The 21,934-nt window shown below is 38.1% G+C and overlaps 4 protein-coding genes across 6 annotated transcripts; 3 read left to right on the forward strand and 1 right to left on the reverse strand.

Moving 5' to 3' along the window:
- Window positions 1-17: 17 nt before the first annotated feature.
- Window positions 18-2,447, reverse strand: LOC124194098 (F-box/WD repeat-containing protein 11-like). The gene is made up of 9 exons (XM_046588135.1): window positions 2,115-2,447; window positions 1,910-2,049; window positions 1,702-1,833; window positions 1,454-1,642; window positions 1,228-1,371; window positions 1,031-1,156; window positions 650-966; window positions 514-582; window positions 18-442 (listed from the first exon to the last, which is right to left on the reverse strand). Exons 1-9 carry the CDS (start codon window positions 2,146-2,148, stop codon window positions 181-183), a joined length of 1,413 nt encoding a protein of 470 aa, XP_046444091.1. The 5' UTR covers window positions 2,149-2,447; the 3' UTR covers window positions 18-180.
- A 660-nt stretch (window positions 2,448-3,107) lies between these two features.
- LOC124194097 (UDP-N-acetylglucosamine--peptide N-acetylglucosaminyltransferase 110 kDa subunit-like) lies at window positions 3,108-11,117 on the forward strand. 3 transcript variants are annotated; one of them, XM_046588132.1, is made up of 26 exons: window positions 3,108-3,327; window positions 3,559-3,709; window positions 3,768-3,790; window positions 3,862-3,891; window positions 3,957-4,147; window positions 4,208-4,276; window positions 5,081-5,141; window positions 5,220-5,306; window positions 5,373-5,421; window positions 6,892-6,979; window positions 7,061-7,127; window positions 7,191-7,237; window positions 7,607-7,842; window positions 7,911-8,064; window positions 8,164-8,236; window positions 8,305-8,513; window positions 8,636-8,881; window positions 8,968-9,049; window positions 9,116-9,210; window positions 9,283-9,372; window positions 9,445-9,585; window positions 9,655-9,708; window positions 9,769-10,041; window positions 10,113-10,365; window positions 10,471-10,594; window positions 10,654-11,117. In XM_046588132.1, exons 1-26 carry the CDS (start codon window positions 3,255-3,257, stop codon window positions 10,817-10,819), a joined length of 3,132 nt encoding a protein of 1,043 aa, XP_046444088.1. In that variant the 5' UTR covers window positions 3,108-3,254; the 3' UTR covers window positions 10,820-11,117. The 3 variants fall into 3 exon arrangements, with proteins under 3 accessions (XP_046444088.1, XP_046444089.1, XP_046444090.1); XM_046588133.1 differs by having other exon boundaries at window positions 3,108-3,288; XM_046588134.1 differs by lacking the exons at window positions 3,108-3,327; window positions 3,559-3,709; window positions 3,768-3,790; ... (4 more) ...; window positions 5,220-5,306; window positions 5,373-5,421 and adding an exon at window positions 6,068-6,474.
- A 2,328-nt stretch (window positions 11,118-13,445) lies between these two features.
- On the forward strand, window positions 13,446-15,418 carry LOC124193599 (alpha-soluble NSF attachment protein-like). Its single transcript, XM_046587506.1, has 6 exons — window positions 13,446-13,582; window positions 13,650-13,755; window positions 13,816-14,012; window positions 14,078-14,242; window positions 14,296-14,543; window positions 14,635-15,418. Exons 2-6 carry the CDS (start codon window positions 13,661-13,663, stop codon window positions 14,809-14,811), a joined length of 882 nt encoding a protein of 293 aa, XP_046443462.1. The 5' UTR covers window positions 13,446-13,582; window positions 13,650-13,660; the 3' UTR covers window positions 14,812-15,418.
- Window positions 15,419-17,811: 2,393 nt separating this feature from the next.
- LOC124193506 (4-coumarate--CoA ligase 3-like) lies at window positions 17,812-21,765 on the forward strand. Its single transcript, XM_046587362.1, has 9 exons — window positions 17,812-18,190; window positions 18,554-18,843; window positions 19,150-19,557; window positions 19,624-19,664; window positions 19,726-19,835; window positions 19,901-20,067; window positions 20,132-20,309; window positions 20,375-20,703; window positions 20,766-21,765. The coding sequence occupies exons 2-9, from the start codon at window positions 18,562-18,564 to the stop codon at window positions 21,054-21,056; spliced, it is 1,806 nt and encodes a 601-aa protein (XP_046443318.1). The 5' UTR covers window positions 17,812-18,190; window positions 18,554-18,561; the 3' UTR covers window positions 21,057-21,765.
- Window positions 21,766-21,934: the final 169 nt, after the last annotated feature.

Below are 21,934 nucleotides of genomic sequence, written 5' to 3' on the forward strand. Positions count from 1 at the left end.
TGATTTTACGACTTTAGTTTCTGAGTTGGAAATTCAATTTATTTGCAAGAAAATGTTAGGAATTTGGATCAATAACAAAAGTAATGACATATCTGTATTGACTGATTTTTTCATTTAGCCCGAGATGAATGAAAGCAAAGTTGAGCAACAGCTGCAACAGGAAAAATTCTGCTGTACTGACTATTTGGCAGCATCCAAAAAGTTTTTCACACTTAGACGGAATGATCGACGATCAAATTGACTAACAAGGACTATCTGAAATTCGTCAACTGCTAATGATGGGGGAAACAGTATATCCAAGTACGGTACTGGAGGAGGTGGGATTGTCTTCATTAGACATCCAGGATTGGGACTACGATTTGATTTGAGAGCAGTCTGGAGATCCCAAATTTTTATTTTACACGAATTTTCGCAGCCAACGATGTATTTATTTGAAACAAGCCTAATTGAATGAATAAATTGATTAAATATGTATCAGACATCGAATTTTATTTAATATTTAATGTAAAATACCGGATCGAAGCGAGAGTTTCACGATGGGGAATTTTGACAATACATTGTCCCGTAACTACATCCCAAATTCTATTTTAAGAAAGGGCCAAATTATTCTGGTTAATGTTTTAAAATGTATGAATTTGAACGTGGTTACCTAATCGATTTTCCCCGGTCACCAGGGCCAGTAACTACCAATCCGTTCGCATAGTGGAAGCCAGAAGGGATGTCTTTGGAATTTAACTTGATAACGGATTTTATTTCAAAAGATGTCGTACTCCGAATTTCAACAGTCACATCTTCTGATAGTGACTGATAGTGTAAAAAAAAAATTACGGTGTAGATTTCGTCCACGAAAAGTCCCCACATAATTCCGGGTCCCACAATGACTGTCCTATGTAGTATTACTACTTCTTCACCCATGAATGGTGATAAGCATCTCAAAGTGAGAATCCAAGATAGACCTATTAATGACTTTAAGAAGGAAATTTGAATTAAATTAGCTTGAGCAAGCAAAATTGCAATAACTTTTCTTTACCCTAGTGTAACAGGATAACAGAAGGTTTTTCCATAGACTCAGTCCGCATTCTGAATGATATAATGATTCTTCGTCGTTTTCTTCTTCTTCTTGAATGCCACAGGAATCCATATCTATCACGTAAAGCTAGAGAAATAAAGCATACATTTCATTAAACTTGATGAAAAAGCATTAATTTTATATTGCAAATAATATACTAGATCCCTAGTTTTCGTATCCCAGACACATATTTCCGGATGGTGAATAAATGAAGCCACAATGAAGCTGTCGTTGATTTTAACGGATTTCAAAACCGGTATAATTTCGTTGAACTGAATTTGCATGATCGGGATTTCAAGAACCTAAAATATAAAAAATTATAACACATAAATTAAAAAAAACTATCAAATACCATATTCTATGGGTCTTTAATCAGAAACATACATCTTCGATTTCAAGGGTCCATCTATTTCGTATAACAATTCTGCGATCTGGCTGTACTCTGACAATCCAATCTCCATTCAAGTCATAATAGTCTGCTGAATTATAAAAAGTTGATAAATTATGGGAAATGCATCCAAATTCACTTTTGCGTTCAGAGTATTTCATCTTCTTCCAATTTGATTCAAGCACCTATTATCAAAGAAAACTTGATAAAGATGATAAAAAGATGACAAAATAAAATGTTAGACCTGTAATTCAACTTCAATTAAACAGCAAATTTTACGATAGTATTCAGCAGAGTCATCTTGAAAATCCAAACTTTTATGCTTCATTCCTTTCAAGGCAACAAACATATCCTTCCAGCATGGAAAGAGACGCATCTGGATACATAGCAAAATTATATTATAACATGGTTTGATACAACATAATAATCACTGCCATAATAAGCCTACTTACATTTCTACCGAGTAATGTTTTCCAGATTTTCCCTTCCAACAAAGCTTCTTGCCAAACGACGGATACCAACTCAGCCCGTCGAAGACAATAATAATCCAAATATCCAAAAATTTGATCCAATATGTGCTCTAGACCTCGCCCTGGAAACGTATAATAAGAAATAATAAAGTATACGAAAATCCCATTTTGATACTGTATTGCTTACGATGAAGGTTTTCAATCAAGTCCCACTCAATCATAACTGTAACAGAGTAAATCTGATTCGAGTGAATCTGAATTTGTTTACACTAAGAAATCAGTAGCCTAACCACAAATTCACAACTAACACAAACAAGTTGTTTGAATTTTTCACACATGTGATACCATGCAAGTCGTCTGCTTTGATAGAAAGCCGGAATGCTAAGTTGCAAAACTGCTGAGAAAGAAAATTTATACGGAATATTGAAATTGAGCTAATTAAACTAATAGAGGATAAAACGAAAGTGGGAAATTTAACGATTAAACTCACTTATCCTCAGTTTTGGAACTAACCATTTTGCCAACTTCTAGATCTAGACTCCTTTGATTTAGCGCGGGCGGACGGACGGCGGCGCGGGCCCAGATCACTCAGAAATTACCTATTGTTTTCTTCTCAAAGTAACTAAGTTAATAATAAATTTATCTAACTAGATAAATATAACAAATTTGAATAAGCTAAACAACAAAGCTAGTTTTAGACCGCATCCGCCTATCCCAATTTCCCCACCTTTTTTCACAGGAAGAGTTTCAAAGCTTGGCAACTCAGCATCCGTTACCGGTCTATAACTATAAGTGTTTTTGCTGTAATTTTTTTGTTTTTTTGTTTATTATAATGTCGTTATAATTAACGGCCGAGATTTTTACTGATGTATTAGTTATTCAATTACATCAATTCATTTACCCTTTGATATAATATTGGCTGTGGAAAATGAGATGGCGGCGCCACTTGACTCGCCTATCAAGGGTTCGCTGTTTAATTAATCGAGGGAAATTTAATTTCTATTAAAATTGTTTTTCAAATTTTTTCTATTGACTATTACTAAACACTAGTTTGATGAACGATAATAGCCTCCTACTTACCACTCAAATGCTCAATCAAACATTGCTTATCAGGGGCACGGCAGATAGAAAAGAGATGCGCCCTCTGGATTAGTTTATGGCATAAAAAACGCACTAAGTCACTTGAGGCTTTGAGCAGCACATACACTTGCTTACAGTGAAGCAGTCATTCCATTGTTATCGAGTCTCTTTTCCAAACGATCTAGACTCATCGTGTAGCCATTACTTGTTCCATCTTCCCATCAGTGTCAAACTTTAACACAGGAAAATGCAGTCACTTCAAAATCAACAAATTGCAGGAGGTATTGTTCTAAAGATACCTGATCAACTTTCATCTTTCAGTAAGTTAATGTCAAAGCAAGTTTCTAGTATCTTGCCCCATTTGTTTTGGAACATTGGAAGGGCAGAGATTAGATCAAACACGCGATAACAGGATGATGTTTTTACCGTCTATTTTTTTCAATTTTTCAAAAAAGTTATACATTCATAAACACATACCAAACATTTCTGTCAAAAAATTTTATTTCAAAATTTGCATTGATAATATACTAACTTTGTTGTTCATTCTTAAGGTTTGGCTGAATTAGCCCACAGAGAATACCAGGCAGGTGATTATGAAAATGCTGAACGTCACTGTATGCAGCTGTGGCGTCAAGATCCAACAAACACTGGAGTCCTTCTACTCCTATCTTCAATACACTTCCAATGTAGACGCTACGACAAGTAATATTTTACACATTTTGTACAGATTTCAATGTTTACAATTGTATTCTCGTTTCAGGTCTGCTCAATTTTCTACATATGGTAAGGAATTAAGGATATTTTGCAGAATTAATGCTGAGTTTTGTACTAATCTAAAAGTTCTTCCCTTCTAGCAATCAAGCAAAATCCACTATTAGCTGAAGGTAGTATTAAATTGTATTTGTTTTTGGTTTATGCACAATTTCTATAACTTTTCTTCTGTTTACAGCATATTCAAATCTTGGAAATGTTTTTAAAGAACGTGGTCAATTGGCTGAAGCACTTGATAATTATCGTCATGCAGTTAGACTGAAGCCTGATTTCATAGATGGTTATATTAATCTGGCTGCTGCCTTAGTTGCTGCTGGAGATATGGAAGGAGCAGTCCAAGCATATGTCTCAGCATTGCAGTATAATCCAGTATGTTGATTACTTTTGTTTTATTGAGTGCCTTTACTTATTAAGGATCAATCTTTTTAGGATCTTTACTGTGTCCGTAGTGACCTAGGGAACTTGCTTAAAGCTCTTGGAAGATTGGATGAGGCCAAGGTAAAGAAATCCAGTAATTGATCAGAAATATGGGATGCTCAGCTCATTTGTTTAATGTTCATATACAATGTGCTTCAGATTATTATTATTGTGTAGTACTATTGTTGATAATCATCACATGATAATGGCCCCAAAGTGGAATTTTAAATTTTTAGGTGGAAAAGACTTAGGACGTAATGTCTGTGATATGTTCATCCCGACACTCCATAAACTTTCTTGATATCTATAGGAAATGTGGTGGAAAATTCTGCAGTAATCCATTCTTCTGTTCAACGATTATGTTAATAGTTTCAGTTTTCAGCATATTTTCATCGAGATTTTCACGGAGAACCAACATATCGAAAATTTGTATGTGCATCTTCTGCTCCGAGCCATTTTTCATATGCTCCTCCTAAACCTTCTGCCTACCACATAGGATATATCCATAGGTTCTATCCAGCTAGACGTCTAAATGCAGAAAGCTAACCTCGTGGTGGATTCTACTTGCTCTTTTCGGTAGGCGGTAAGTGCAGCCGCGATGAAAACAACTCTAAACGCGCTCAAGCTCCCATAGCATGCGAAATTATTCGCCGCACCAGCCGCTATCCCTTACCCATGCTCCCTTGCGATTGCGCGCGCGCGACCCTTTACCCTTGTCAGCTAACAGCAGCGCATTGCCCATGATAAGTGTAATCTCCAGTGTAAGCCACCCAGAATATGGGGCTTACTAATATTCGAAACACTGATTAATAATCATAATTTGACATTCTTCAACATTTAACTGGGAAAATAATTTTATCCGTATTTTACTTCATATGTGGAAAGGCTTGCTATTTGAAAGCAATTGAGACTCGGGGTGATTTTGCAGTGGCGTGGTCCAATCTTGGTAATGCGTTTTAGTCAATTATTCAGAAGTTGTAAAATGCTAATTATCTATGCGTGTTTGTTTTCTCACGAAACGTAGGATGTGTGTTTAACGCGCAAGGGGACATTTGGCTAGCCATTCATCATTTCGAAAAGGCTGTCACTTTGGACCCCAACTTTCTTGATGGTAAAATACTTTTAACATTTGAAAATGTGAATTTACCTCATTTAACCATCATATTTCTTTTTACAGCTTACATAAACTTGGGCAATGTTCTGAAAGAAGCTAGGATTTTCGACAGGTAAGATTTAATAATATTATGATGTCGAAGTTCTTATATCGATAGGTTAAATAGTGTGAGGGATGGAAATAGATATTTTAAGAGATGTTGTTTATGGACGAGAAAAAAGTTGTTAAGAATGTTGTTAGTTTCGGTGATTGTAAATTTCTCGTCTCGTGCGTTTGTAGCTTGCGTCATTTCGAGTTGGCTCGTATGTGCTCTTCTTTTTTTTTATTTTCCTCTCTTGGTTTGCCACTGTCTTGCGAAAAAAAAAAATGCACAGGAAACGTGCCCTCATTTCGGTAGGACCCTTCTCCTTCTCCCACCCAAACATCACCTCCGACGTATTTATTTTTTATTTCTATCATTGAGGACTCTCCAGCCAGTTTTTTATTCTGAATGATGATCATAGTATTTATGATAACGATAGCTATGTCCAAGTTTCGTATTCGCGATCAGAAAATTATTTTTTAACTTTAGCGTTAATTTTGTGTTAAATTTTCAAATTATTTGTGCTAATTCTGGTTGTGCTTTTATTTTTTAGTTTATTTTTTATTAATGGGGAGGAGGAGGGTGGTAGTTAGAGTGTTAAGGGGCGGGGTGACCAGTCTACCGTAGATGATGTGGGGAAAGTTGAGTAATCGAAGGGACTGCGCACGCTCATTCCGATCGGTTACGCTCCACTCACGGGAGGTGGGATAAAAATGGCTTGGGCATCCTTGACGAGACACCAGTTGCCTAGCTTGAATCGTTAGGTTCGTCATGAAATTTTTTACATCTCCAGACACGTTCACTTATTGTTGAAAACATTTACCTGTCAACTAATTGTTTGACCAAAGTCAGAGTCTTCTTTCTTGTGATGCCCGTGTAGTATTCCTTTAGAATTCATAGTAACTCTGTAACGTTGGGCAAAGGTCATGCCCACGTTATCCAAATGGACTACCAGTGTGTGGTTATCTACACGATTGTCAACATTTCGGCTGATGAAAGTCGTTACCACTCTCTAGCTCAATCAGTGAATGACAGTAGTCTGCGCAGTGGATGTTTGGTTTGCGTGGTTTCTCGTCTTAAACGGTATGTCGATCTATTTGATGCAGTATAGTGTTTACAACATTCGCATGCGAACGAGGAGTGTCCTCCTTGCTGTTTTCTGCGATGACAGTGAAGAGAAGGATATCTAGTATGTAGTGCTATCTCTTCTTTCAACGCACGATATCGATTGATTCGCTCGAAACAACGAGGGGTAGGACAAAGGAAGTGCGCTGGAATCTGCGCGTCTCAACACAAGCGTCGGCAGACTAACCGAGTTGACAATTTTAGCCAGTGGGCATCTAAAATAATGTTAAAAATAGCTTTAAAATAAACTCTGGCCAGTGTTGGAGACTTATTTTGCCAATGTTTATTACTTGGCTGGTTTTACTTCCCTGTCGTTTAAATATTTGTAGAAGGGATATAAGTCTTAAGGTTTTTTTTTTTTTTTTATTATTGCAGGGCCGTTGCAGCATACTTAAGGGCGCTAAATCTTAGTCCTAACCATGCCGTCGTTCACGGAAATATGGCCTGTGTGTACTACGAGCAGGTAATTGAAAACTTAAATGTGATAAAAAAATGTAAATGCCTAAAGGCTTCTTTTTACTTGCTGCTTTATGGTACACTTTAGGGTCTTATCGACCTTGCCATTGATACCTACCGACGAGCAATTGAATTGCAACCGCATTTCCCGGACGGTAACTTGAATATTAAACGTTACTCTTAAATCTGTTATCACATTTCTACGTTTTTCTTTTCAGCGTACTGTAACCTCGCTAATGCTCTCAAGGAGAAAGGACAAGTACAGGTAATGAAATGATAGTTTCCAAAAATTCGAATCATTTTCGTTTTTATTGCTTGAACTTAAAATGTCCCTATGTTGTGTAAAATGACATTTCGTGTCTTAAAAAATTCATACTCTTGTTAAATAAGTTATCATTTTAAAAAGGAAAAGTTTCTTATTCTAAACTATAGTGAATGAAAGAGGGAAAAGGTTAAACCCTTCCCAACCTCCATAGTCTATTAATATACATATTCCTTTAATGAAGTAGGACAACCAAGTTTTGGTGGGTCGTTCCTCCTAACCAAGTCTTCCTTACTCGTTTTTAGTTCTTTATTTTTTTAGTTTCACTTGCCAAGAAAGCTAAAGCGAGTTTTTTTTTCTTGACTGTAATAGGATGCCGAAGATTGTTATTCGACAGCTTTGCGTCTATGTCCAGCTCACGCGGATTCGCTAAATAACCTAGCCAACATCAAGCGGGAACAAGGATTCATTGAAGAAGCTACACGGCTTTATCTTAAAGCTCTAGATGTCTTTCCCGACTTCGCGGCAGCTCACAGTAATCTCGCTTCCGTATTACAACAACAAGGCAAACTGAACGAAGCCCTCATGCACTACAAAGAAGCAATACGGTATGATTTAAAGTTCCGTCTTGATAATTCATGTCTAGCTTACTTGAAATATGTAACTTGAAAACTAGGATTCAACCGTCATTTGCCGATGCGTATAGCAACATGGGAAACACGCTCAAAGAAATGCAGGATATCAATGGTGCTCTTCAGTGTTACACACGAGCCATTCAGATCAACCCTGCCTTTGCCGATGCTCATTCAAATTTGGCTTCCATTCACAAGGTACGGTATTCACTCCCATTGTTAAGATGCTTCTAACGCTCTCATTGTTGCTTGTGGAACACACAAAATAATTCTTCTCTTATTTTGTTTCGTTAATAGGACAGCGGACAAATTCCAGAAGCAATACAGTCCTACCGTACAGCTTTGAAACTAAAACCAGATTTCCCCGATGGTAAATTTTATAATTAAAACCATTATTTTTGAAAACTGTTACTTATTTATTTATTTACTTTAATTCAGCCTATTGCAACTTGGCCCACTGTTTGCAAATTGTCTGTGATTGGACCGATTATGAAACCCGAATGAAACGGTTAATCCATATTGTGGGAGAGCAACTCGAACGCAATCGATTGCCGTCAGTTCACCCGCATCATTCAATGCTATATCCGCTCTCTCATGAATATAGAAAAGCTATAGCTGCTCGACATGCAAATCTCTGCGTCGAAAAGGTAAATATACTTAGACAATGAATTACTAATCGCTAGCTTACCGGTTAAGCTTCAGTAATCGCCGTGAATAACATTGACTTTTGGTATTATAAATGTTTTCTTTTTTTCCTATGTATTTGAAGATCCTAATCCTTCATAAGGCAAATTTCAAATATCCCAAAGAACTTGCAACGAATGGACGTTTGCGTATCGGCTATGTCTCCTCCGACTTCGGAAACCACCCAACAAGCCACTTAATGCAATCAGTTCCAGGATTTCACGAACGCTCCCGTGTTGAAATATTTTGTTACTCTTTAAGTCCTGACGACGGAACAACTTTCCGGGCCAAAATAGCGCGCGAATCTGAACACTTTGTTGACCTATCACAGGTAAACATACAACAAGAATCGATTATATTGCTGTATTGTGTATTCCTTATTTGGGAAATAGCATTAATGTTGAATTTCATCCTTAGATAATTTGCAATGGCAAAGCAGCAGATAGAATAAATGCTGACGGCATCCATATTTTGGTGAACATGAATGGTTACACTAAAGGTAAATAGCACAGAATTCTTTTATCGAAACATCTTAATTGAATAATTCTATATTTGTTTGTTGTAGGTGCTCGCAACGAAATTTTCGCAATGCGCCCGGCTCCAATCCAAGTAATGTGGCTCGGCTATCCCGGCACGAGCGGGGCTTCCTACATGGACTATGTAAATGCTTGAAATCTTACAACAGTTGGACAAGTGCTTAAACGATTTTTTTTTTTTTTTTTTAATATTTAGATTATTACGGATCGAGTGACATCGCCTCTTGAGCTTGCTTCTCAATTTTCAGAAAAACTTGCTTACATGCCAAAAACTTTCTTCGTTGGGGTAATTTGTTGATTTCTATTACTGGAAAAAGCCGTTGATTTCATTCCAACTTCTTTCCATAATTGAACCCAGGATCATCGACAAATGTTTCCTCATCTTAAAGAAAGACTGATAATAACGTCGTCGTCGGATAAGGGTAAAGTAGCCGACAACGTGGCACTTGTGAATGGCACCGATCTCTCCCCAATTCTTGAACGTACAGAAATTAAAAAGGTTGGTTTTGATCGACTGACAAAAAATTTGCTTTTTGTTACATACTGTAATACTAACGACTTTTTGTAGGTAACAGAAGTTGTTACACCAACCACGACAACTGGATTGGATGCCCCTGTACAGGTAATTTAATGTTTTTATAGGTCATGTCATTCGCAAAAGTAATTATTTATCAATTTGTAGGTCTCTTTAACTGTAGCTCAGCTGACCACAATGGATCCTATCGAAACAATGATAGGTTCGGGGCAAGTTCAAACATCAGTAAATGGGGTTGTCGTTCAAAATGGATTAGCTACCAATCAAGCGAACACTCGCGCAGCAACAGGCGAAGAAGTACCACAGTCAATTGTTGTTACTACCCGTCAACAATACGGGCTCCCTGACGACGCTATCATTTATTGCAATTTCAATCAACTTTACAAGATTGATCCCCCTACCCTTCAAATGTGGGTCAATGTAAGTCCATCAATTAGCATTACCTTAACGTTTGTGGAGAACAGAAAGTAATATTTTCTCAATGTCCTTAGATTCTGAAACGTGTGCCAAATGCTGTTTTGTGGCTCTTGCGTTTCCCAACGGTTGGAGAAACGAATATGCTAGCAACTTCACAAGCTCTTGGTCTCGGTAGCGGGCGCATTTTATTTTCCAACGTTGCTGCCAAAGAAGAGCATGTTCGTCGTGGTCAGCTTGCTGACATTTGTTTGGACACTCCTCTTTGCAATGGGCACACTACAGGCATGGACGTCTTGTGGGCCGGCACACCAATGGTGACTCTTCCTGGTAATACTTTATGCTTTGATTTAATTTTAAAAATCCTAAAAAATAATAAATAAAATAGAAAATAAATTTCTTGTAATCTTTCTTATTTGTGTTTTTACTTTTTAGGCGAGACTCTTGCTTCTCGCGTTGCCGCTTCCCAGCTCACCACTATCGGTTGTCCGGAACTTATCGCTTCGAGCCCTCAGGAATATGAAGATATTGCAGTAAAACTTGGAACTGATTCGGAGTAGTAAGTGTTGCGTTCATCTTTGTGTTTTTTTCAGAAACTTAAATTATAATTCTTTCTAGTTTGAAAGCCATTAGAGCTAAGGTATGGATTCGTCGTTCGGATAGTCCGTTGTTCAACTGCCAAATCTACGCTCATGATATGGAACGTCTTTTTGCTCGAATGTGGCAACGCCATGCGTCAGGAGAGAAGCCTAATCACATAACACAATGGGATGATGCAGAATAAAGTTGGTCAAGACAGTACTTAAAGTTCACAATTTAGGATAGGAATCGCTAGATTCTTTTTGTAGTAGTCTTTTTATGCAGCTTATTTTTTGCAAATTTTCTTCAACATGAAAGTTTTCTACTACTTTCTAAATGTTTACTTTTTGGTTTAATATGAAACCAAATAAATGAATAAACAAATAAAATAACGAAAGCCAACACGAAGAATATTTTTGCGCGATACCCATACAATATCATTTGGAAATTTTTGTCTCTTCTTTTATTTACTGCGTGTTGCAATAAACGAATTTCAACACCGATCACAAGCAATTACAATTATGCTACCACTGACAACGGAGCCTCCGGAGACAAGAGTCGCTCGTGTCCTAATTCGGATAAACCAATGAATGCAACAACACAAAGGATCTAATCCCGCTCGTCTTTCGATATGTTGAGGTTGTTCTGTCATATCTTATTGTTCAAGTATTTTGAGTTAAGCAGGAACTAGTTAAGTGGAATCTCCTACACTATTTTTAAAGGTAGGAGAAAAAGCAAGTTGCTGTTCGAGATGCTGTGAATTTCCCTCACTGATGTGTTTCTGTTTCGTCTGAATGTCCTTTAGCTGTAGCAGATTAGGCCGTCACAATCATTTGCAATATCTGATTGTGCATTAAGGTTTATAAGTGAGTAAAGACGAGTAAAAATTCATCATGGGTTTCCTTTTCTCCAATTTTAGATACGGAAAGTCAAAAGATGTTTCATCAATCAATCCAAACAAAGTGGAAAAATCTAAATCTTAAGATTAGATATAAATTCAATCGAATTTTATTTATTTTTTGTTCTATCGCTAGGAGGGAGCGGCCAACGTGGAACAAACGGTGCCTCCTGTCGACCAAGCTACCAGTCCAACAACTGCTAGTTTTACCAAATCTGTTTTTGGTGAACTACCAGTATCTGATGCGCCGTACTTAAAGTTCACCATTTTAATAGGATAGAAAATCGCTAGATTTTTTTTGTGGTTGTCTTTTTTTATGCAGCTTACTTTTTGAACGTGGTCTTTTTCTGTGGTCACAATGGCCAGTCCTTTTCAAATGCATTACCGGATACGGATAGTCCGGATTCCGGAAGTAGGCCTACCTAAAAAAAGAGCTCGTCAGCTGTTGAGCCGACATCAAATTCGACCATTAGAATACTGTTTCTAAAATAATTGAAAATTTCTAAAAATTTATTCCACCTCACTGCCGACGCCGGACTACCTTTTGGCCTTTTTCTTGCTTTTTATAAACGAAATCGGGATACTTTATTCATCAAATTAACAGACGTAACAAAATGGTCCGTTATCACTATAAAATTACAAGAACTTTAAATTACTCCAAATGAACCTGCATTTGAAATTTTCTTGATTAGGCATTGATTTACACATGAAAAAAAGCCTAAAACTAAAATTTCTTTATTTGTTTAACAAGCGATCCACGAATCAAGTAGACCAAAATCCCGGAGCGGCTTTCCTGATCTAAATCCGGAAAAGGCATTAAAAATCTAAAAAAAATATAGCCATGTTCGTCTTCGCACGCCGGATTTACCTGCGTTTGCAGAATGACGATTTTCCCCCCCGTTTAGGAGTTATTTAGCTCTAAAGTTTGATTTTTTTGAATTTTGTCAGAAAGTGGGGGGGCTTTGACATCCATTTTGGAAAAAGTGGGGGAGCTAGGGAAAAAACTAATTTTTTGAAAAGGTTTATTGCATACTCAACCACCGAAATCCAAAAGGAATTTCCTTTCCGGATTTTATTGGTTGAGATATTACCAATTTAGTGAAAAGATAATTTAGCTGGTTTCCCTCCCTGGCTTGCAGCCATTTTTTCGTACGGTCCGCTGCGCTCCTGGTGGAAGCCAGCAGAAGGTCTTATACATCGGCCTATAAGAAACCTGGGTTCACTATATATGAAGGCCTGTATAAATGCAATGGGTCTAATGTGAAGGCCGATATATAAGACCTTTTGCTGGCTTCCACCAGGAGCGCAGCGGACCGTACGAAAAAATGGCTGCAAGCCAGGGAGGGAAACCAGCTAAATTATCTTTTCACTAAATTGGTAATATCTCAACCAATAAAATCCGGAAAGGAAATTCCTTTTGGATTTCGGTGGTTGAGTATGCAATAAACCTTTTCAAAAAATTAGTTTTTTCCCTAGCTCCCCCACTTTTTCCAAAATGGATGTCAAAGCCCCCCCACTTTCTGACAAAATTCAAAAAATCAAACTTTAGAGCTAAATAACTCCTAAACGGGGGGGAAAATCGTCATTCTGCAAACGCAGGTAAATCCGGCGTGCGAAGACGAACATGGCTATATTTTTTTTAGATTTTTAATGCCTTTTCCGGATTTAGATCAGGAAAGCCGCTCCGGGATTTTGGTCTACTTGATTCGTGGATCGCTTGTTAATACCAAAGTCCGGTTGTCAAAAATTCCATCAATCGGTGAAAATGGCGTGGTTCAATAGCGTTATGAAGTGAAGATGGCATTTGTAAGGAATCGAATTTAATTTTTTTTTTTTTTTTTAATTGGTCCGACTTCTGACAGTTTTACCGCTTTTACTGTATTAGGAGACGCCACTTTACCTATGTTGCGTTGTTGCCTTTACTATGTTGTCAGCAGGTGGCAGCACGTACTGACCAGTAAAGGACTAAACAATACTAGTTCGCCGGCCTTTGTTATGCAGAATGTCATGATCGATATACGTAATATTGTCTGACAAGAGAAGTGCAGCTGTATTCATTTGTTGCAAAATGTACGTTTATTTAACGTCTTATCATTCACATTTGTTATGTACACGCAAATAATTTTACTTACTTTAGAGTAATCCACAATGGCCGACAACGAGCAAAAAGCAGCCCAACTAATCGCCGAGGCTGAAAAGAAATTGAACTCGGGAAAGAGCTTTTTTGGTTCTCTATTTGGAGGGTAATTCATTCCAGTATGTTGCATTATCCTCCCATTCTGATTATTGAATTATTTGTGTAGAGGATCATCCAAAGTTGATGAGGCTATAGAATGCTACCAACGAGCAGCAAACTTGTATAAAATGGCAAAAAAATGGTCTCAAGCTGGTCAAGCCTTTTGTGAGGCAGCAGCTCTACATCTTAAAGCTGCTGGACGTCATGATGCAGCCACCAATTACATTGACGCAGGCAACTGTTATAAGAAATCTGAGCCCAATGGTAAACATTACATGTTATATTCTATTTTTATCTAATATCAACTAATATTTTTCTAAATTCAATAGAGGCTGTTGCTTGCCTCCTCAAAGCTATTGAAATATATACTGATATGGGAAGGTTTTCTATTGCTGCCAAACACCATCAAACCATTGCAGAGATTTACGAAACAGAATTGGCTGATCTCGAAAGAGCTGTGCAACATTATGAACAAGCAGCTGATTATTTCAAAGGTAGTAGAGTTTTTATTTTTTTAAACATTTTAATTAAAATATTGTATTCACAGGTGAGGAAAGTAATAGCTCTGCCAACAAATGCCTTTTGAAAGTGGCTCAGTATGCAGCCCAGTTGGAAAACTATCAAAAGGCGATTCAGATTTATGAGCAAGTTGCATCAGCTTCTCTGGATAATTCACTGTTGAAGTACAGTGCTAAAGAGTACTTCTTCCGGGCTGCCCTTTGCCACTTGTGCATTGATTTGTTGAATGCCCAACATGCTGCCCAGCAATATGAGAACATGTATCCAGCTTTTCAGGTATGCCATTTATTTCTGATCAACACAATGTTGATTTTCAATAACAGTTTGGATGACCTCAATTAAATAATAACTTCATTTGTTTTTATAGGATTCCCGAGAATGCAAGCTGATCAAGGCACTCATTGGTCACATGGAAGAACACAATGTAGACGGATTCACCGAAACGGTCAAGGATTATGACTCCATTTCACGGCTTGATCAATGGTACACTACAATGCTTTTGAGGATCAAGAAGCAGATGGCTGAAACACCTGACTTGTGTTAAGTCAGAAGATCCAAAACCACTCGACGATCGGAAACCTATAGGATATCGTAGCTTTTTTTGCTGGTTTATGGCACACCCTTTAATCTTGCGCATGTACACATTAGAAGCTCCCCCATACACGATTATTCTGTTGTAATATCTTTCGATTGTCTAGTTCCATACGTTTTTAGCATGATCGCGAAGTGTACTATTCTATACATTTTTCATTCCACATTAATTCTTTTGCTCTCTGTCTTACACTGTTCATTATTATTTTTTTCAAATTCGTTCTTGTCCATTGTTCTCTTACGTTACAGTGTACAGTATATGTTCATCGTTGGACTTCACTCGGTTTTTTTTCCTAATTTGGTATTTACTATATACTCCGCGATATAGTTGTTCTTTTCACCTTATATTGTCTTTATAGAGGTTGATCTTTCAACTGCAAAATGTGTTAAAAGAAAAGGCAAATTCGTTTAATTATTCGTAGATGAATAGGCAAAAAATTTCGGTACTGTTACTTTTCTTCCCTTTTTCTTGCTGTCGGATAAATTGTATGCCTCAACCAAATTTGTATTTGTGTGTATCAATGTTTGTAGTTCAGAGAAATCCAACGTGGTGAAGTTTACCTTTGCGGTTTTTTTTTGGCTAAAGTTATAAATTAGTATAGTTCTTTTAACATTTAAAATCCTTGCAGTCCTGTAACAGATTTTTAAAAGAATTAAGAATTCAAAGTTTTATTGTGTGTTGTCAAAATATAGGCTCATAAAAGCTTGATTAATGCTACAGATTTTCGATTTTACGAACATATTGCAGTATCTTTTTATCTTTCCAAAATGACAAATGTTCGCAAAGCCGTACCCTATTGAAAGATGGCGCAAGCGTCAAGGTAACTTCACTAGGGTTTTGTGGGATTAATGAACCAGAAATGGACATATTGCGAAAAAACAACTTACAAGTTTTTGGTATTTCGGTCAAGTGTTGATTCCAATTCCGTGTTGTACTAAATCGTACACAATAGCTATACATAGTAGTGCTATATTTAAAAACTAGTAGAAAAGGAATGCAGTATAGGAAGTATACTCGTATGACTGTGCTAAGTCGATTGAAAAGTAACAATTTGGCAGTTTCAGATGAAAGAGGAGACGATGAACCTTGCGTTCAAATTTTATTTTATAATTCATTTCTATTATTATTTGTGCACGGAACACAGAAGAGAATGTGTAGTACAGTACATAATGCCCCAAAGTTCAGAAGGGCCGAGCGGACTTTGTAAAATTCAAAGCGAATAATAATTGTTGCGAGTAGCGCTTGGCAGATGTTAGATTGTCTGAACACACAGAAGGTTTTCTTGAAGGCCATTAGTTATATTTTCAAACCCTTTTCGCCTTGATTTTTGCTTGTGGGGCAAGAGCAAAGGTCTTTTCCTGCTGCCCAGCATATGATTTGCTGAACCACCGTAATATCCTTGTATTTAATATCTCATACTACCGTAAGCTTTAGATCGTAACTGGCTGTTTTTTCATCTTGTTCTTTCCACTTTTCTGTGAGAAATAGCGTTTGTCAATCTGAATCTTACTGGTTCGCGGAAGCTTTATATTTCATCTCTGAATGTTGTATCGATCCAGCTAGGCAACTTCGCAGTTGACAATCGATCGTTGCTGGCTCCTTTCCCATTGAACATTTTTTTGCGTCTCAAAAGATTTAATCTAAATAGTAGTCGGAGCAGGTATATAGCGGAACTAGTCACACATTCGATTACGACATTGATAAACACAGTTAAAGAATTATAGGAAGGGCCTTGAGGTCCCGAGGTGTAACCTGATTCGCTCGGTTATCCGTAATATCAGCTGACGGTGTTCTAATTCGGTTATTAAACAAAGTCGAAATCGTAATTTTTTAAAGCTGGGTCTATATTAATCAAGTTGTAAATTCATTCCTTGCACGCCTTTGTGAAGGATCTTGCATCAAGGGTATCAAAACACGCACCGTGTGTGGATTCTACGTGTCGCAGCGTTTGTCGTGACGTAAACGCGGATAAAAAGCAAAACTAAATTCATAACATTCGTATTCTTCTCGAAGGAAGGCGTGGATCTAACTGGATTGGTCGGTTCAATATTCCAGCCTTTCGCGTGCTTTTGCCAACAACACAGGGAGGCGGAGGTCGTTGAGTTTGAGATGACGTCACGACTGCACACGACTACGATTCACGTTCATCTACCGTTTTCGCCAACTTTTATTTTTCGCCTCGCGCAGTTGCAGAACCGCATAACGGGGTGGAGCTAAACCCAAATGTTTTGGACGAATATTTCAGTGGCGAAAGTCCAAAATGAACGCAGCCACCACCATCACCTTCCTCCCGCCTCTTTTCCTTTCCATTTCGCTTTTAGCGACGATTCCATGTAAACAACAACAGAGAAAAAGTTCACAGCGAACGTTTCAGCACCATATACGGACGCCACTATATACACGTAGCCAAATTTGCATCCAACGGATATTTTTCTTTTCGCTAAATCATTATCGATAATATTTCCGGCGAATTCAATTACAATCGTAACAGCACAGCGTACTCATTATTTGATTTGAACATTGGACTTTGGACATTAGTAACACAAGAACTATGAATTGAACTAAAAGATATTTTGTTTAGCCCATATGTTTAACAAGTCTCGTCTTGTGAATTACATAAATCCTTTCTCTGTATTTTCTTAGCCACAACAAGTTTTTGTGAATCGCTTTTTTTCCAACCCACGTAACATTTTGTTTATTACAGAAGAAATTTTGCCCGCGAGCAATGAGTATACTCTGCTCAATGTAACCAACGAAAGATGACGTTTCAGATTTCAGCGTTCTTTAAACGTTTACATAAATACAGTTTAAAACTCACATGAATAATTGAAATGGTGTTGACAAATTCGACAATTGTCTGTAATTGACGTCTGTTAAGTAATATTTAGTAGTCCTAGGACTCCTAGCGGCGTAGTGACGCAGTGTGCAGAAACTCGCGTGGCCCGGGTATACTTTTGTCTATATTGAGCGAGAGAGACCTGCCTCCAGTCGACGTCATTGCGTTTCAAACGTGCTAAACTTCTTTTTTCTTTTTCTCCGTTATTTCACCACGTTTATTTTTCTTTTTTCCTGAAGGTGTGTGTACTACTAGAAGGTAGTTGTCAGTGTGTGTGTGTGTTATTAAGAATTGGGCGGGTTTTTGAGAAACTTGGTGCGATCCCAAAGACGTAAACTCGACACAGACTCAAAAATTTTCCCCTCCCCTTCCTCACCGTTAGTGGTATAGCTCAGGGCATTGGGCTGAACAGGCATCAGAGAACAACCAGCCGCCGACTAGTAAGCAACCGAAATTTCCAAGTCTCCCTTCAACTTTCCAGAACAATTATTACAGGTAAGAAATATTGTTTCACCTATTATTCTATACATGCAGGGTCAATCATTTTGATTGTTTGAAACTGTGGGGGCATATTGGGGTTGAAAGATAAGTAAATGTTTAGCACACTCCTGTCATTCTTAAGGGCATTTCAATCTTATTTATATGGGCAACGAATTTCACTACAAAAGTGGGTCATGAGTGGAAAATGTACGGTCCCTATATATTTTTCCGTCCCTTTCTCTATCCATAATCTAGCAGCCCCCTAAAACAGGGCCACGAACGTTTAAAACCTGTTATCATCTCTGTAGAATATAGGCAGCATAGTATGGGTTCTTTTTATAAAACAATTTAATGTAGTTAACCAACTATCGATTTTAGGCAAATCAATGGCTGGTTTCCGCTTGCCGTGTTTCAAATCGTTGGCCAATTTGAGTGGACTATCAGCTCGTGTTTCGACGGGCCCCCAACATCTCCAACAACTTCAAAAGCTCCAGAATTCACTCCAGTCTAGACGCAGGAGCAGCACCGCCTCGAGCGTCAACTTATCATCGGAAAGAATCAATGACAATGTCGTCTATTCCCGTCACGAGGATTGTTTTCTCCACAGTCAAACGGTGGTGCAGAGATTCTTTGACCAGGCTTCCCTATGGCCCAATCACACAGCCGTGGTAAGACAAGTTTTGATATATTTTATTCACCATTCAAATTCTCGGTAAAGGAAGTGTGTGTGTGTAAACACAAACACGTTGGCTGATTTTGTAATAATGTCCAAGGGCATTTGTTGTTACGGAGAATTAAACAATTGGTGGCCTCACGCCCATCCTCAAGGGTAAATTTGGCAAACAAACAATCCAGACGTAACCTTGTGCACGTTGCTAAACTACGAAGCGGGAAGTTGTGACATGCGCTGATCAATGTTACCTTGGCTGGTTTCCATATACATAAGCTTCATTTTCCTATTCATATATTTCCAGGAATGCGGGATAACTGGACGCAAGTATACGTACGACAAAGTGCGCATGCTTACCCGTCGTTTCGGCTCTGCCCTGGTCAGAATGGGATTCAAAAAAGGCGAAGTATTGGGATTGGTCCTGCCCAATCTGCCAGAGTTCCCGATTACTATGCTTGGAGCCGCTGGCATCGGTATGCCCGTCACTACTGTCAACCCAATCTACACTGCCGAAGAAATTGCGCGCCAGATGCAAAATTCCGGTACATCCGTCATCGTTACTATCCCACAAATGGCCGATACTATCCGTGAAGTGGCCAGCATGTGCCCGTCAATTCGTCAACTCATTGTAGTTGGCGGACCTCAAGAAGGATTTGTTTCCCTGATGGAAATGTTCCAAGATTCTGGTGATCTTTTCGATGAAAACATTGAGGTATTTCATTTGCATTAATTTGACATACTATTCATTATAATAATTGTTGCTTTTTTTCTTTGACAGCTTGATCCATTTGATGACATGTTTGTGCTGCCCTATTCAAGGTATTTTGGACTTTAATTTTCTGTCGGGTAGTGAAATAATTGCTATTTTTTAACACTTTAGTGGAACAACCGGTCTTCCGAAGGGAGTCATGCTCACCCATTCAAACATTTGCGCCAACATTCAGCAAATCATTCATCCTGGAACAGCTAGAGTTATTCCAACAACATCCAGTAGGGATTTCTTTTACCACATTTTATTTTGTTTTCGTAATTTTAATTCGTTATGTTTGCTACAGATAACGTGTCAGACTCGTTTCAAGAAGTTTACATCTGCGTTCTTCCATTTTTCCACATTTACGGAATGGTCGGCTCTATGCTCACCGGTTTGGATCACGGTGCCAAACTTGTGACCCTGCCGCGTTTCGAAAGCGAATCATTTCTCAATTGCTTGTACCAACATCACGTAAGTCGTGTTTTAAAAAACGCAAATAATCGACATTACGTGACTAGTTATATTTTGATTGTAGCCAACCATGCTGCAGCTGGTTCCCCCATTGGTTTCGTTCCTTGGACATCGCCCTGACCTGAAATTAGACGCCTTTCACAGATTGCACACAATCTTTTGTGGAGCCGCTCCATTGGGTCCTGCTGCGGCCAATAAGCTTATGGATCGATTGGGAAGACGGGATATTCTAATGCAAGAAGGTACATACAATAAATTCGAAAGTAATGTTGAAGTAGATTTTCTACATGTTGATTTGTTTATTTAGGTTACGGAATGACAGAGTCATCTCCCGTCACTCATATGAGTCCAATCATCAACAACGAAATCGGTTCATTCGGAGAGCCAGTATCACGTACCCGAGTGAAAATTATGGATCTCAATACTGGCGAATCGCTTGGACCAGGACAAGAAGGAGAGATGTGCGTTTTTGGTCCTCAAGTCATGAAAGGTTATTACAAAAACGAGAAGGCCACCGAAGAAACCATCGACAGCGCGGGATGGCTCCACACGGGAGATATCGCTTATTACAATGAACAAAACCAGTTCTTTATCGTCGATCGTCTCAAAGAGCTCATCAAGGTTAAAGGACTGCAGGTATGTTTTCCCTTATGTGGTTTTACTTAGTTTCAAATTAATAAAACAAATCTGCCCTACAGGTATCACCATCTGAACTGGAAGATGTTTTACGGCGCCACCCGGCTGTTTTGGATGTAGCTGTGATCGGTATTCCCGATGATATGTCTGGTGAACTTCCTCGCGCTTATGTCGTCAAGAAAAATGGCGTCTCTGTCACCAAGGAAGACATTGCCGAGTTTGTCGACGCCAAAGTAGCTCCTCATAAAAGACTCAAGGGTGGAGTCATGTTCATCGACGCAATCCCCAAAACGAATACAGGTAAATTACTGCGCCGCGAATTGAAAAGCATGCTATTGTCTCAGATCTCATGAGGCTAAACTCAAGTTAAAGACTATATTATTGCTTTTAAAAAAGCTGTTATACCTTGAGAAAATCACACAAATTATTTGCAGGAAATGACTGTCGTTTGAAATTTTTACCTTTCTTTGGTTATACGTATAACTCGATACTTAATATTCCATTGTAAAAGCACTTAGTGCCTTAATTTTCCCCTTTTTTTTCTGTACCGACTGGTAAGGTGAAGCTTTCACTTTTCAGTCATTCGAAACTCTTGTAAAACGGATAGTTTTCTCAAACAGCTTTTTTTCTTTTTCAATTCCTGGTGCGCGTATAATTTACTCTATATATTATTCGGGTGAATGTGTTCTCTCGTCGTCCTCGTGTGGACTGTCAAAATTACTAAATTCGAATGCAAATGCATATTCAATGCAAAGTTAATTTTGTTATGTCAGTTGTCACTCGATCGCACTATATATTTGGTACTGTTTATGTGACACAGTTTTAAGTGTTCTTGTATGTAAGCTAATTTGATGTGAAGGTTTATCATTTTAACTTGAAATAGCATTTTATTGGAAAGTTGATCGTTTGATGCGATAATTGAAATTATCCGTAATCTAGCTATTAAAATATGTGGGGAATTTAGTGAAAGGTTTTGTTGTCGGAAAGTGTCTAGAAAGGGAATGCGGGAATGCCCCTTTCCGTTGATGTCGAATGTAAATACATAATATCGGAACATCTCAACAACTTGTACAGTTTACATTCTTATTTTTTCCTCCTAAACATTTTATCGCCGTGTTCTTGTGGATTATTCGATTGACGTATCTAAATCCTCGTTACGTAAGATATTTTCGAGCAGCTGTGCGGTGTCCTTACATGGTTTCACAATATTTCACAATGAAACGCTGAAGTT

Source organism: Daphnia pulex, chromosome 5 (assembly GCF_021134715.1).
Source record: "Daphnia pulex isolate KAP4 chromosome 5, ASM2113471v1".
In the NCBI taxonomy this organism is placed as follows: Eukaryota; Metazoa; Arthropoda; class Branchiopoda; order Diplostraca; family Daphniidae; genus Daphnia; species Daphnia pulex.

Excerpts from the sequence above, each read along its gene's own strand:
- LOC124194098 (XM_046588135.1), bottom strand. The coding sequence starts at position 2,148 with ATGATTGAGTGGGACTTGATTGAAAACCTTCATC. Across the intron at positions 1,372-1,453 it reads GGACCCTTGAAATCGAAGAT|GTTCTTGAAATCCCGATCAT; the intron begins GTATGTTTCTGA and ends TTTATATTTTAG. Across the intron at positions 583-649 it reads GACCGGGGAAAATCGATTAG|AATTTGGGATGTAGTTACGG; the intron begins GTAACCACGTTC and ends TTCTTAAAATAG.
- LOC124194097 (XM_046588132.1), top strand. The coding sequence starts at position 3,255 with ATGCAGTCACTTCAAAATCAACAAATTGCAGGAGGTATTGTTCTAAAG. Across the intron at positions 5,307-5,372 it reads GGACCCCAACTTTCTTGATG|CTTACATAAACTTGGGCAAT; the intron begins GTAAAATACTTT and ends TTCTTTTTACAG. Across the intron at positions 5,422-6,891 it reads GAAGCTAGGATTTTCGACAG|GGCCGTTGCAGCATACTTAA; the intron begins GTAAGATTTAAT and ends TTATTATTGCAG.
- LOC124193599 (XM_046587506.1), top strand. The coding sequence starts at position 13,661 with ATGGCCGACAACGAGCAAAAAGCAGCCCAACTAATCGCCGAGGCTGAA. Across the intron at positions 13,756-13,815 it reads TTTGGTTCTCTATTTGGAGG|AGGATCATCCAAAGTTGATG; the intron begins GTAATTCATTCC and ends TTATTTGTGTAG. Across the intron at positions 14,544-14,634 it reads ACATGTATCCAGCTTTTCAG|GATTCCCGAGAATGCAAGCT; the intron begins GTATGCCATTTA and ends TTGTTTTTATAG.
- LOC124193506 (XM_046587362.1), top strand. The coding sequence starts at position 18,562 with ATGGCTGGTTTCCGCTTGCCGTGTTTCAAATCGTTGGCCAATTTGAGT. Across the intron at positions 18,844-19,149 it reads GGCCCAATCACACAGCCGTG|GAATGCGGGATAACTGGACG; the intron begins GTAAGACAAGTT and ends ATATATTTCCAG. Across the intron at positions 19,665-19,725 it reads TTTGTGCTGCCCTATTCAAG|TGGAACAACCGGTCTTCCGA; the intron begins GTATTTTGGACT and ends TTAACACTTTAG.